Below are 15,402 nucleotides of genomic sequence, written 5' to 3' on the forward strand. Positions count from 1 at the left end.
TAAGCATTTTGAAACTGTGTTTCATCAATGCCTTGTTCAGCTGTCTTAGATCCATATTTCGGCCCGAAGTATGTGTGCCTCTTCTGTTTTGACCGCAGTTTCGACGCACGCTGAAAAGCGCGGAGGGCGTCGAAAAAACTGTAGCGAGTAGCCTCTCTTTATAATGTCTAGCACCCAATCCGAAACCCCTGGAAGCGCTGACCATGCATCTGCATGAATGGCTAAGGGCTGGATGCGAAGCGCGCTCTGTTGACCGGGCAACGGCGGCGCTCGGGTGTGCTGCGCATTTGAGGAGGGGAGCGCGCTGATCACAGCGGCTGAGCAGGTCCTGTGGGACTCGATATGTCTGCGAGTAACTGTGGGCTGCATATGTGCACATTTACCACTTTCAACTCGCTGTCTGCCTGTGCAGAGCGTACGTGCACGGGCCTCGTTTTTACAGAAGCCACGCGCCGTATGTGACATAGTGTATGTGGGCACTGGGGAATGGGCACGTTTACTATGCGGCGCGCTCGACCGATCTGTGTCGATCTTATGTGCGCGAGCCCTGTGTGCAGGGCTGTGCTTACATGTGGAGATGGGCACTGAGGAGTGGGCATCGTCACTGCATTTATAGCACCATCGGCCGTGGCCGGACGAGCAGGCACGGGTTTTGTTTTTACAGAAACCACATGACGCGTGTGACATAGTAAATGTGGGCACTGAGGGGTGGGCACGTCTACTATGTAGTGTGCGCGATCGACTTGAGTCGCTTTTATGGGCGCAGGCCCTGTGTGCAGGGCTGTGCTTACATGTGGAGATGGGCACTGAGGAGTGGGCATCGTCCCTACATTTATAGCACCATCGGCCGTGGCCGGACGAACGTGCACGGGTTTCGTTTTTACAGAAACCACATGACGCGTGTGACATAGTGATTGTGGGCACTGAGGAGTGGGCACGTCTACTATGTAGTGCGCGTGATCGACTTGAGTCGCTTTTATGGGCGCGAGCCCTGTGTGAAGGGCTGTGCTTATATGTGGAGATGGGCACTGAGCAGTGGGCATCGTCACTACATTTATAGCACCATCGGCCGTGGCCAGGACACCAGAAATTACACCTTTTTCGGGAAATATCTGGGTAGCCGTGATAACGGTTTTTGTGTGCAGGCAAGCGGGCAACCGTACAGGCTTGCGCATTGCAAAAGACGCTGAAACAGTCACAATCTCTGGAACTGAAACAGCGGCGCGCTTAGGTGAGAGCCCGGCCACAGCGGAACTTGTACACCGGCGCTTCGATGAAGCAGCCATCGTGTGTAGTGCAGACACAGCGTCATGCAGCATGCATAGATGGCTTTCCTAGGATGGCTTCGGGGCTCCCGGCCTCACCGTAATCCTCTGCCGCGGTCCCCGCGGAGCGGGGCGACGGCCGGTAGAGCGAGAACGGGGGTCTCAAGCTGCGTTGCTGAAGCTGTTGTGATAACGGCTTTTGTGTGCAGGCAAGCGGGCAACTGTGCAGGCTTGCGCGTTGCAGAAAACGCTGAGACAGTCACAATTCCTGGAACTGAAACAGCGGCGCGCTTGGGTGAGAGCTCGGCCACAGCGGAACTCGTACACCTGAGCTTCGATGAAGCAGCCATCGCGAGTAGTGCAGACGCAGCGTCACACAGCAGGCTTTAGATGGCAACACCGCTTTTGCCGCCGTCCAGCAGAGGGCGGACAAAGGTGCGTCGCTATCGCCTGTTCCACCGGCGGAAGTGACTGGTCGTTCCTGTTTTTAGCATCATCAGTGTGGAGAATGCTAGTGAGACAGACGAACGAGTTCGCGCTGAATATGGAGCGTTCCAAGCCTTCGCCACCTCTTCGTGAAGCTCAGGAAGAAATGAGGCGGGCTTTGAGAAGTACGCTCATCCGAAAGGGAAATACCATCCAGCCGGGAACGAGAGGGGGGGCGCTGGTGCAAACCACTCGCGGCCGAGACTTGTCGCGGCCAACACGAGCATTTGCCCCGGCTCCTTCTCGATGTCAGCTCGTCTGCTGGGCTTCTGAGCAGAAGGCGCGAGATCCTCGGAGCTCGCCCAGCCCTCACTGCCCTCACTGCCCGAAGCTAGCAGAGAGCGCGTGTCCTCTTCCCCCGACGCGGCCCTGAGATCGACTTCCTCGGACGACGCGGCGGCAAACAGCGGGCGCTGCCCACCGGGAAGCGATGCAGGGGGGGCCGGTGAAGCAGGGCAAACCGGCGAGCTCGGTTAAGCTGAAGACGGTTCCGGAATCCGCTGGAAGCGATGCTTTTACGGCGCCTCAGCACAGCGGAGAATGCAGGCTCAGAGAAAAAGGCCAGGCGAGTCCTCAGAGTCACCATGGCAACAGCTCGCAGTGGGGGCATCCGCCGTCACGAGCGCGAGCGCTGCATGATCTTCTCCCAGGCAGGAGACACAGATGACGTACCGGTCTCCCTCGCTGAGTGGGGCTCTGACGAGCCGCAGGAAGGCATCTTAAAAAAGACGCGAGCTCTTTTACGAGTGTGTGTCGCAGGGCGAACACACACACACACATAAAGAACAGCTGGATATAACAGAATTGAAAGGATATAGGCGCCGGATAGCGCAGCAGGAACGGCAGTGGAAGGCGGCGATGCCAGCAGCTTCAGAATGGCTCGTCCTGCTGATGTGCTTTCTCAGACGGCGCTTGCTTCCTCCGTGATCCAGCGATGCGTGAGTCAGCCTTTTCGAGCTCCTTTTACAGGTTGGGCCACACCCGTTTCGGCGGGAAGTGGCAAGAAGGGCGCGAAGCGATAGGCTGTGCAGTTGCCGCAGAACAAGCCAATGAGCGAACGAGCCGTCTCGGCTATGGCTGTGTACTGCTGCAAATGCGCTTTACAAAAATACAAAATTAAGGATAATTTTTTGCTTCAGTATTTCGTGAAAAGAGACTTTTCCCGTAGCGTCTTAGCTAAGACGCAGTACGAGAGAGGTCTCATAAGAGAACTATGACTTTATTCAGCATTGTCTTCTCTTCTGTGTCTGTTGTGAGAGAGAGTTCAAAATAAAGCAGTTTGTGATATCCGGTTCGCGAATGAATCATGCGATGTAAACGGATCTTTTTGAACCAGTTCACCAAATCGAACTGAATTGTTTTAAACGGTTCGCGTCTCCAATACACATTAATCCACAAATGACTTAAGCTGTTAACTTTTTTTAATGTGGCTGACACTCCCTCTGAGTTCAAACAAACCAATATCCCGGAGTAATTCATGTACTCAAACTGCTCTGAAGATAGAATTGAAGATGAACACCGAGCCGAGCCAGATAACAAACAATAGACTGACTCATTCACGAGTCAAGAACTAGTTGCATCAGTTTTCGGATCACCAGTACTTCTCTCAGACAGTTTGATTCAATAAACCGGTTGAAGAAAACGGTTCACCGGTTCTTTTTCGCTCGATGTAATGGCATCATTGGCGATGATCGTCCTTGATTCAAGCCTTCGGTTTACCTGCGCTCATAACACTAGCACAGAATCAATCACCAAAAGAATCAGTTCGGTTCAGACGCTCTGTGTGTCAGTCTGCTTCAAGCTAAATCACACATGCGCAGTATCATCAGCTCCTAGGTTCTCGAATCGGACGCGTCTGACAGAAATGGTTCTTGACTCGAGATCGAGTCAGTCTGTTGTTCGTTATCTGGCTCGGCTCTGTGTTCATCTTCTATTCTAACTCCGTGAAGTTGGCACCCCATAAAAAGAAATAATCACCAAAACTATGCCATTCGTTTGTGCTACGTTTGTGCTGATTTGTGCCGCAGAAACGAATGTTTGTGCTGGTTTGGTGTTTGAGATATTAAACATTCTTTTTTTGACCGTGTGACGTCACTCTCCACCCCATGTCGCCCAAATCGCTCCAAACCAGGGCAGTTCGTTTGTACTCGATTTGTGCCCGTTTGTGACGTTTAAACAAACACTGTATCTATTTTCCTTCAGTAGATACATCCAAAATATTTTCGGAGGCTGTGACGTCACTCTCCACCCCAGTTCGTCTAAATCGCACAAAACAGGTGTCATTCGTTTGTGCTCGATTTGTGTCGGTTTGTGAGGTTGAAATGTTTATATAACAAAAATAAACTTTTTACGAATAGTGACATCACTCTCCACCCCATGGCATCCAAAGCTCTCCAAACCGGTGTCACTCGTTTGTGCACGATTTGTGCCGGTTTGTGCCATAAAAAAGAAACACTGCAACGTAAAATAAAAAAAATAAAATAAAAAGTTCACTTACATACCTGTCCAGCCCATATGGTCCAAATCGTTGCAAAACTGTGCCGCTCGTTTGTGCTCGATTTGTGCAGGTTTGTGCTGTTACGATAAACATTGTATCTTGTCCTCTTCCTTAGAAATAACACTTTGGATTCCGGAAAGTGACGTCACTCTCCACCCCATGTTGTCCAAATCGCCCCAAAATGGTGCATTTTGTTTGTGCTCGATTTGTGCTGTTTTGTGCCGTAGAAAGAACTATCATAAATTATTCTATTCTAGTTTAGACATCACAAAATCTTTGGAGGAGAGGTGAAGTTGACCCCCCACCCAACGCAAAACATCAGCAAAATAGTCTCAATCGTTTGTGCTCCGTTTGTGCTGTAAAAAAATAGTTTGTGCCGCTTTAGTTTTTTATATATTAAAACAATATTTATAGGTCATTCAGAGGTCACTCATACCCCCACATACTCTAAATTCACCGCAAATAGACTCGTTTGTTTGTGCCTTGTTTGTGCATGTAATATTTTCGTTTGTGCAGCTTCGGTTTTTAAAATATTAGACAACCTAATGTTTGTGCTTATTAGGTTTTTTAAGATATTAGAATAATGTTTAGTGGTCATTTTCTGATGTCACTCAGCACCCCACATGCTCCAAATTTACCCAAAATCTTCTTTGTTTGTGCTTCGTTTGCGCTGGTAATATTTCGTTTTTGCTACTGTTTTTTTTCCTAGTCAACTAGTCCCATGTTTATATTAAATTGATTAATATAATAACCTATTAAATCATACGTTAATAAATAGGCATTTATAGCCTATTCCACGCTCAAGCTCACATAAAGCTTGCCGCAAAGCACTGGAAAGTAGGCCTATTGATTGAATGCGTAGGGGGAAAAGACACTGTAATTATTTATTACTAAACTTGTGCTTTCTCAGTCAGTGTCGGCGGACTAAAGGACTAATAGATGAAATCAGTGCCTAATAGATGTTATAATGCAGAGAAATGCACCTTTTCATATGATCACATAATTAGAGAAGATTTTTTTTTTATTTGAATTGGTTTGTTTAATAGTGGAAATTTCAAGATTTATATAGATTTATTTATTGTCTGTGAGCCGGTTCATCGTTGTGACGTGCTCCATTCACGGAGACTGCATTAGACGACAGAAAGCACATCCAAAAAAATTATTTCCACAGGAAAAAAAGAAAAAGAAATATTCCGAGGGATTACGTGGGCACCTCCATATCATACAGTAAGCACGATAATACTCCCACACTCTTCATAAACACTTGAAATGTGCCTATATAGCGATTTTATCATTCATATAAAAGTAATAATAAAACCCAATTTGGTCATTGCCCAGCTCCCCATAAACGATCTAGCACAGAGACAGAATTATAGTTCTAATAGTAATAAGTGATAAATAATTACAATGTCTTATTTTTCCCCTATGCATTCAATCAATCTCGATTTACCGGTCAATCTACGTTCCTACTCTCACCTATGGTCATGAGCTTTGGGTCATGACCGAAAGGACAAGATCCCGGATACAGGCGGCCGAAATGAGCTTTCTCCACAGGGTGGCTGGGCGATCCCTTAGAGATAGGGTGAGAAGCTCAGTCACCCGGGAGGAGCTCAGAGTAGAGCCGCTGCTCCTCCACATCGAGAGGGGTCAGCTGAGGTGGCTCGGGCATCTGTTCCGGATGCCTCCTGGACGCCTTCCCGGGAAGATGTTCTGGGCGCGTCCCACTGGGAGGAGACCCCGGGGAAGACCTAGGACACGCTGGAGAGACTATGTCTCCCGGCTGGCCTGGGAACGCCTCGGTGTCCCCCCAGAAGAGCTGGAGGAAGTGTCTAGGGAGAGGGAAGTCTGGGGTTCTCTGCTTAGACTGCTGCCCCCGCGACCCGGCCCCGGATAAGCGGAAGAAGATGGATGGATGGATGCATTCAATCAATAGGCCTACTTTCCAGTGCTTTGCAGCAAGCTTTATGCACGCTTGGGCATGGAATAGGCTAAAAATGCCTATTTATTAAAGGATGGTTTAATAGGTTATTATATTAATCAATTTAATATAAACATGGGACTAGTTGACTAGGAAAAAAATCTTTAAAAAAAACACAGTAGCAAAAACGAAAATATTACCAGCACAAACGAAGCACAAACAAAGAAGATTTTGGGTAAATGGAGCATGTGTGGGGTTGAGTGACGCCACAGTCCCTAATTCATTATCTAACATTTTAAAAACTGAAGCAGCACAAACGAAAATATTACTGGCACAAACCAGCACAAACAAGGCACAAACAAACGAGTCTATTTGGGGTGGATTTGGAGTATGTGGGGGGGCTGAGTGACCCCAGAATGACCTATAAATATTGTTTTAATATCTAAAAAACTAAAGCGGCACAAGCAATTTTTTTACAGCACAAAGCAGCACAAACGGAGCACAAACGATTGAGACTATTTTGCTGACGTTTTGCGCTGGGTGGCTGAGCCATGGGGTGGAGAGTGACGTCACTGCCCAGAATTGTTTTTGTTATTTCTAAGAAGAAGAAATATATTTGACGTTCATTTCAACAGCACAAACCGGAACAAATCGAGCACAAACGAATGACACCTGTTTTGTGCGATTTAGACGAAATGGGGTGGAGAGTGACGTCACAGCCTCCGAAAATATTTTGGATGTATCTACAGAAGGAAAATAGATACAGTGTTTGTTTTAACGGCACAAACGGGCACAAATCGAGCACAAACGAACTGCGCTGGATTGGAGCGATTTGGGCGACATGGGGTGGAGAGTGACGTCACACAGTCAAAAAAAGAATGTTTAATATCTCAAGCACCAAACCAGCACAAATGTTCGTTTCTGCGGCACAAATCAGCACAAACGTAGCACAAACGAAACAATTCTCTCTTCACAGCAAGTTCAGTCAGTGTACTGTTTGAGTACATGAATTACTCTGGGATATTGGTTTGTTTGAACTCAGAGGGAGTGTCAGCCACATTAAAAAAGTTAACAGCTTAAGTCATTTGTGGATTAATGCGTATTGGAGACGCGAAAAAAATTCAGTTCGATTTGGCGAACTGGTTCAAAAAGATCTGGTTACAACGAATGATTCGTTCGCGAACCGGATATCACAAACTGCTTTGTTTTGAACTCTCACAACAGACACGGAAGAGAAGACAATGCTGAATAAATTTGTAGTTTTTGCAATTTTTTTATGACCAAAATGTATTTTCGATGTATCAAAAAATTCTAACTGACCTCTGATGTTACATGGACTACTTTGATTATGTTTTTCTTACCTTTCTGGACATGGACAATATACCATTCACACAGCTTCAATGGAGGGACTGAGAGCTCTCGGACTAAATCTAAAATATCTCAAACTGTATTCCAAAGATAAACGGAGGTCTTACGGGTTTGGAACAACATAAGGGTAAGTTATTACCCTAAATTAGTCTAAATGAGTCTACTCCACCGAACTACTGTTATAAGCATGAGCCCCGTCAGACTGGTCGTGGCGGAGGTGTCGCAACAATATATAGTGATATTCTCAATGTTACCCAGAAAACAGGATACAGGTTTAACTCTTTTGAAATACTTCTGCTAAATGTTACACTGTCAGACATGCAAAAGAAATCTAATGTATCTCTTGCTCTGGCTACTGTGTATAGACCACCAGGGCCGTATACAGAATTCCTAAAAGAATTTGCAGATTTCCTCTCAGACCTTCTAGTTACAGTTGATAAGGCGCTAATCATGGGAGATTTTAATATTCACGTTGATAATGCAAATGATACATTAGGACTTGCGTTTACTGACCTAATAAACTCCTTTGGAGTCAAGCAAAATGGAAAAGCATGGAAAAACAGTATGTCCAGCTATAGACAGGCTCTAAAAACTGCTAGGGCAGAGCATATCCACAAACTCATTGAAAATAACCAAAACAATCCAAGGTTTTTATTTAGCACAGTGGCTAAATTAACAAATTACCAGACGCCACCTGATTCAAATATTCCACCAACGTTAAATAGTAATGACTTTATGAATTTCTTCACTGATAAAATAGATAACATTAGAAATACAATAGCGAATGTAGATTCTACAGCGTCTAACACTTCAGTTTCATCCATCGCACCCAAAGATAAACTGCAGTGCTTTACAAATATAGGACAGGAAGAGCTAAATAAACTTATCACTGTATCTAAACCAACAACATGTTTATTAGATCCTGTACCCACTAAATTACTAAAAGAGCTGTTACCTGTAGCCGAAGAACCGCTTCTCAATATCATTAACTCGTCGTTATCTTTAGGTCACGTCCCAAAACCATTCAAGCTGGCAGTTATCAAGCCTCTTATTAAGAAACCAAAACTAGATCCTAGTGTACTGGCAAATTATACTATTTCAAATCTTCCATTTATGTCTAAAATTTTAGAAAAAGTTGTGTCTGCTCAATTGAGCACCTTCCTGCATAAAAATGATCTGTATGAAGAATTTCAGTCAGGTTTTAGGCCCCACCATAGCACAGAAACTGCACTTGTTAAAATTACAAATGACCTGCTCCTTGCGTCAGATCAAGGCTGCATCTCTTTTCTAGTCTTACTTGATCTTAGTGCTGCGTTCGACACCATAGATCAGGGGTTGGCAACCTACGGCACGCGTGCCAACAGTGGCACGCAGAGGGATAATCGCTGGCACGCAAGCAATAAGGAAAACTGTATAATGACGTACAGTTTGATGTAATAACTTCTCATAGTCACACAGCCTGTTAGGAGCTACAAATTAAAGTGTGAGAATTAACTTGCATGGATGCACGTGCAAACACTGCACATACTAGGTGCTTCAGATCAAAGCCTCGGTCTAACAGCACTCATCAATGTCAAAATGACTGAGATGGCCAATCAGATCAAAGTAGGCGGGGTTTACTGTTCACAGAAGCAGAGCGCGAAGCGTCAGTTTAACGTTAAAGAGAGTGAGGTAAGATGAAGCTGCAAATCAATTAACATTAGTCAACTTTTAATAATACGTTTTACCATAGAAATGTTAAATGACCTAAAGCTATATCCAGTGATGAAACATTTTCTGAAATATGGCCATTTTGAGAGAAAGAAAGTGGGGGGGGGGGGGGTAAATTGTCTCTCTCTGCAGACAATGAAGCGATTTTGCCCCTTTGTTGTTGAGAAATATAATGTAGCGATTCAGTATCGATTAATAAAAGTAGCGTGACAACACTCTGAATGCTACTTTTTGCACAGCACGATCTCAGATCTCTGTGTGCGAGTGGTGTGTGTGTGTGTGTCTGTGTGTGCACGTTCATCAATTAAAGCAGTGCATTAACGTTGACTAAACGTTAAAAAAACGTTTTTTTTTATCGTATAATAAAAAATTGTGTATGTACCGCTTAAATACAGAATTATATCGGGGGGGGGGGGGCTGTGTTGGCACAGTGGTTAACCATAAAAATAAAAAATGGCACGTCATGCCGAAAAGGTTGCTGATCCCTGCCATAGATCATGACATACTCATAGATCGATTACAAAACTATACAGGTATTCAAGGGCAGGCTCTAAGATGGTTTAGATCCTACCTGTCCGATCGCTACCATTTTGTTTACTTAAATGGGGTGTCATCTCATTTATCATCAGTAAAATATGGAGTGCCACAAGGATCCGTCCTAGGTCCCCTTCTATTTTCAATATACATGTTGCCCCTTGGTAATATTATTAGAAAATACGGAATTAGCTTCCACTGTTATGCTGATGATACTCAGCTATATATCTCAACGAGACCAGATGAAACTTCCAAATTATCTAAGCTAACAGAGTGTGTTAAAAATGTAAACGATTGGATGACAAATAATTTTCTCCAATTAAATTCGGATAAGACAGAGATATTAATTATTGGACCAATAACACCACACAGAATCTTGTAGATTACAATCTGCAGCTAGACGGATGTACTGTTACTTCCTCTACAGTCAGAAATCTGGGTGTTATATTGGACAGCAATTTGTCTTTTGAAAATCATATTTCCAATGTTACAAAAACTGCATTCTTCCATCTTAGAAACATTGCCAAGCTACGAAACATGTTATCTGTTTCTGATGCAGAAAAGCTAGTTCATGCATTCATGACCTCTAGACTGGACTATTGTAATGCACTTCTAGGTGGTTGTCCTGCTTCGTCAATAAACAAGCTACAGGTAGTCCAAAATGCAGCAGCTAGAGTCCTTACGAGGTCAAGAAAATATGATCATATTACCCCAATTTTACGGTCTCTGCACTGGCTACCTATTAAATTCCGTATCAGTTACAAATTATCATTACTTACCTATAAGGCCCTAAATGGTTTAGCTCCTGTGTACCTAACTAGCCTTCTACCACGCTACAACCCATCACGCACCCTAAGGTCACAAAACGCTGGACTTTTGGTAGTTCCTAGGATAGCAAAGTCCATTAAAGGAGGTAGAGCTTTTTTACATTTGGCTCCCAAACTCTGGAATAGCCTTCCTGATAATGTTCTGGGTTCAGACACACTCTCTCTGTTTAAATCTAGATTAAAAACGCATCTCTTTCGCCAAGCATTCGAATAATGTATCTCTTAAATTGTGAGTGTAGTTGCATCTGCATTTTTATTCTTTAGCTTGGGTTAATTTTACTTTGTTGGATCAGCAGCTATGCTAATGATGTCTCTATTTTGTTTCTATGTTTTGCCACGGGATTTACATCTACATCTACAACTAGGATTTACACAAGCTCCAGTCTGGATCCAGAACACCTGAGAAGAGATGATGCTGACCCTCAGAGGACCCCAGATGATGCTAACCTTGAATCAACAAACAGAACTAACAATTATTGCTACATGTGTGACTGCATCATATAATTACTATTAATTAATAATATTGATAGTTCATCGTCTAGCTGACTACGTCTTGTATTATTATTATTATTTTTTTTTTTTTATAAAATCCTGCCAAACGTGCACAAACTACTAGCTACTACTAAATATTGTAGAAACATAATTTTCTGTAAAGTTGCTTTGTAACGATTTGTATTGTAAAAAGCACTATACAAATAAACTTGAATTGAATTGAATTGAATTATTAATGATATAATTTTAATATTTGGCTGAACTAACCCTTTAAACTGTCAATTAACACAAGTTTATGTTAAAACACACAAGTTACAAAAACAGTTGCGTCTGTGACGGTTAACAGCTGGGAAAGAAATTGCATGTTTATATCTGTTTGGCAGCAGTGTAATATACAGTGATTAAATCAATAAATCCACTGCTCTCTTGTCTACCCCTGAGGCTGGGACTCTAAATAGTGTTCTGTGTTAGCCAGTGAAGTCAAAGAAAGAACAGCCAGCATGCTTTGCTTAAACTTTAGCCATGGCATTAGAACTGGTATATCGTTGTCACATTTTCACAGATTTCTTTGAAAACTAATTAAATTAAACTTTAATATTACTAAATATTTATACTAAATATATACTAAATATTTTAATGCCCCATGGTCCAATATAATAATTGATAAATTATTTGATGATTATATTGCAAATGTATTGATATTTACCTCAGAGAGGTTCTCCTTGCACAGGGGACAGTTAGGGTTGTGGTCCAAACAGCGCTCCAAACACTTGAGGCAGAATGTGTGTCCACAGGGTGTGGTGACAGGCTCATAAAATAGTCTGGAATAAAACATTAGTAAGGAGGATTCATATATCTACAAAGTAAAATTATTAGTTCACTCCAGAATCAAAATTTCCTGACAATTTATTCAACCCTTTGTCATCCGAGATGTTTATATATTTTTATTTTCAATCAAAAGAGAAGTTAAAGGGGTCATATAATGTTGCTAAAAATATTTTTTTTGTGTGTATTTGTGGAAAATAATGTTTTTTGAACCTTAAACCACAAACACATTGCATTACAACCATGTACATTTATTGTATTTCCTCTATCCCCAGCCTTTCTGAAACGCATTGATATAGAGTTATAAAATATAGAGTTTCCACCAAAATCAGTATTGTATCTGGTCGGTTTTAAAAAAAAAAGTAAATTTTTAATTTATGCAACACACGATATTCGCAGAATTATTAGGGTCATGTTTTCTCCTTTTTTTTCAAAAGCAAAATAAACGAGTCTTAATTTTTTGCAGAACGCAATATATTAGCTCAACTAATCACACCGCAACATTCCACACACTCTAGACAGTAATGGCGGTGGTTTGAATACACCCGGCATTATAGTTTTCCTCAGCTACTTTGTGATCAACAATCAAGGGCTGCACGATAAATCGCATGTGATTGTCATGCGCATCTCATCAGTAAAGCCGGTTCTGTGATTAATAGTACTGGTCAATTTCAATTACTAATGGAAGTGCATTAGCATGGTTTAAATCGTACTTATATGAACGCCATCAGTTTGTAGCAGTGAATGAAAATGTATCATATCGATCACAAGTGCAGTATGGAGTACCTCAAGGCTCAGTTCTAGGACCGCTACTCTTCACGCTTTATATGTAACCCTTGGGAGATATCATCAGGAAACATGGTGTTAGCTTTCACTGTTATGCTGATGATACTCAGCTCTATATTTCTTCACGGCCCGGTGAAACACACCAATTTGAAAAACTAATGGAATGCATAGTCGATATAAAAAAATGGATAACGATAATTTCGTAATTTCTTACTGCTAAATTCTGAAAAAACAGAGGTGTTAATTATAGGACCTAAAAACTCTGCATGTAATAACCTAGAACACTGTCTAAGACTTGATGGCTGCTCTGTCAATTCTTCGTCATCAGTTAGGAACCTAGGTGTGCTATTTGATCGCAATCTTTCCTTAGTAAGCCACGTTTCTAACATTTGAAAAACTGCATTTTTCCATCTCAAAAATGTATCTAAATTACAGCCTATGCTCTCAATGTCAAATGCTGGAATGTTAATCCATGCGTTTATGACCTCAAGGTTAGATTATTGTAATGCTTTATTGGGTGGTTGTTCTGCACGCTTCGTAAACAAACTACAGCTAGTCCAAAATGCAGCAGCAAGAGTTCTTACTAGAACCAGGAAGTATGACCATATTAGCCCGGTCCTATCAACACTGCACTGGCTCCCTATCAAACATCGTATAGATTTTAAAATATTGCTTATTACTTATAAAGCCCTGAATGGTTTAGCATCTCAGTATTTGAATGAGCTCCTTTTACATTATAATCCTCTACGTCGGCTACGTTCTCAAAACTCAGGCAATATGATAATACCTAGAATATCAAAATCAACTGCGGGCAGCAGATCCTTTTCCTATTTGGCGCCTAAACTCTGGAATAACCTACCTAACATTGTTCGGGAGGCAGACACACTCTTGCAGTTTAAATCTAGATTAAAGACCCATCTCTTTAACCTGGCTTACACATAACATACTAATATGCTTTTAATATCAAAATCCGTTAAAGGATTTTTAGGCTGCAGAGACCTGCAGAGACAAGACCACAGGAAACAGATGATTCTTCTGCACAATCTGACTTTGCTGCAGCCTGGAATTGAACTACTGGTTTCGTCTGGTCAGAGGACAACTGGTCCCCCAACTGAGCCTGGTTTCTCCCAAGGTTTTTTTCTCCATTCTGTCACCGATGGAGTTTTGGTTCCTTGACTCTGTCACCTCTGGCTTGCTTAGTTGGGGTCACTTCATCTACAGCGATATCGTTGACTTGATTGCAAATAAATGCACAGACACTATTTAAACTGAACAGAGATGACATCACTGAATTCAATGATGAACTGCCTTTAACTTTCATTTTGCATTATTGACACACTAATGCTAATTCATTTGGCTAATGAATGTTGTTCAGTTGCTTTGACGCAATGTATTTTGTTTAAAGCGCTATATAAATAAAGGTGACTTGACTTGACTTGCTTTCAGATGGAAATTATTCAGATGCGTTTAATACAGAGTGGTAGATCAATGACAAGCAACACTATATAGCGTTCATTAGATGAATTGCATTCAATTATGAACGCGATATTGCGTAGCTTGTCGGTGTAAGTGTTTTTATTAATGCCATTCATGGTTTTGTTAATACAGCACATAGCACTAGTCAACTACATGAATGCAACATGGCAAAGATGAATGTACTTTTTGAAGTTGAATGTAAGGCAAATTACATTATGGAATTTCTGTGGTTTAATGTGATATTGTTGTTCATGTTCTTGTTCATAATCAAATTTTATTTTATTGCTGTAATTAATTTATAGCATTAACAAGATGACCCATTGAATTCATTTTGAAAGCGATGACTGATGAATGTATTTTTAGTTCAGTGCCTGTATATTAGATTAATGCTGACCAAGTCAGAGGCTGTCATAAGTGGAACTTACTATGTTGTGTATTTTCAACAGTTTCAATATGAAAAATTACTTTTACTAATTTTGATTCAATGGATTTATTGCATTTTGAGAAAAAAAAAGATCATGGGTTTATTGCATTTTGGGGAAAAAAAAATACATTTCATAGTAAATCTTTGAAAATCAAAACCTGGATTTGAATTGTTTATGTTATTACACTTAAAATTATGCATTTAGAAGACGCTTGTATCCAAAGCGACTTACAGTGCATTCAGGCTATACATTTTTTTATCAGTATGTTATCATAACCTAAATATCCTATGTGAAAGTTTGAAACAGAAAATAGTGTTTTTCATCTTGCCACTTTCTTGGTAAAGAAAACATTTTACTCAAATCAATCCAAATGGATTTATTGCGTTTTGGAACCAAACTCTTCAAATACAACTTAACTACTGATTTCTAGTTGTGTCCTCTTTTGGAAGGCTACATAAAGTGGTTTCGCTTTCACCACGGATGTCGTTAGGCCTATTTTAGGGGGGCTGAAGCCACCCCAAAATGGTCCTAAGCTCCCTAAATGATAATAAGAACAACAGTCAATAACAATTCGATTTATCAACAACCGTATCCTCATTCATATTTAGACGCAAGCAAATTATATATATCCAGCCACAAAAAATAGCCGAAAAGTCAGAAGTTGGACAGAAGTACAAAGAGTCGTTGTGCTAAGATGATGCACCACACTGTCTCGTTGCATTGGTGTGAACTGGCAGCTTTCAGAGCGTTGCAGACTGGAGTGCTGCAAGTAACTGGAGGATTAATCTCGTCT

General features: G+C 41.8%; 1 protein-coding gene and 1 long non-coding RNA gene across 5 annotated transcripts in view; one reads left to right on the plus strand and one right to left on the minus strand.

Annotated features, from left to right (window-relative positions):
* Positions 1-15,402, plus strand: part of LOC132143662 (uncharacterized) — a 939,337-nt gene that overhangs the window by 839,580 nt on the left and 84,355 nt on the right. The gene's annotated exons all lie outside the window — the stretch shown is intronic.
* The window catches only part of LOC132143661 (LON peptidase N-terminal domain and RING finger protein 2-like), a 141,087-nt gene that overhangs the window by 15,057 nt on the left and 110,628 nt on the right, over positions 1-15,402 (minus strand). For all 4 annotated transcript variants that reach the window (XM_059554081.1, XM_059554084.1, XM_059554083.1 and 1 more), the window contains exon 8: positions 11,804-11,918. In XM_059554081.1, the coding sequence (XP_059410064.1) occupies positions 11,804-11,918 (115 nt within the window). The remainder of the gene's footprint in view (positions 1-11,803; positions 11,919-15,402) is intronic.

Source organism: Carassius carassius, chromosome 7 (assembly GCF_963082965.1).
Source record: "Carassius carassius chromosome 7, fCarCar2.1, whole genome shotgun sequence".
NCBI lineage: Eukaryota > Metazoa > Chordata > Actinopteri > Cypriniformes > Cyprinidae > Carassius > Carassius carassius.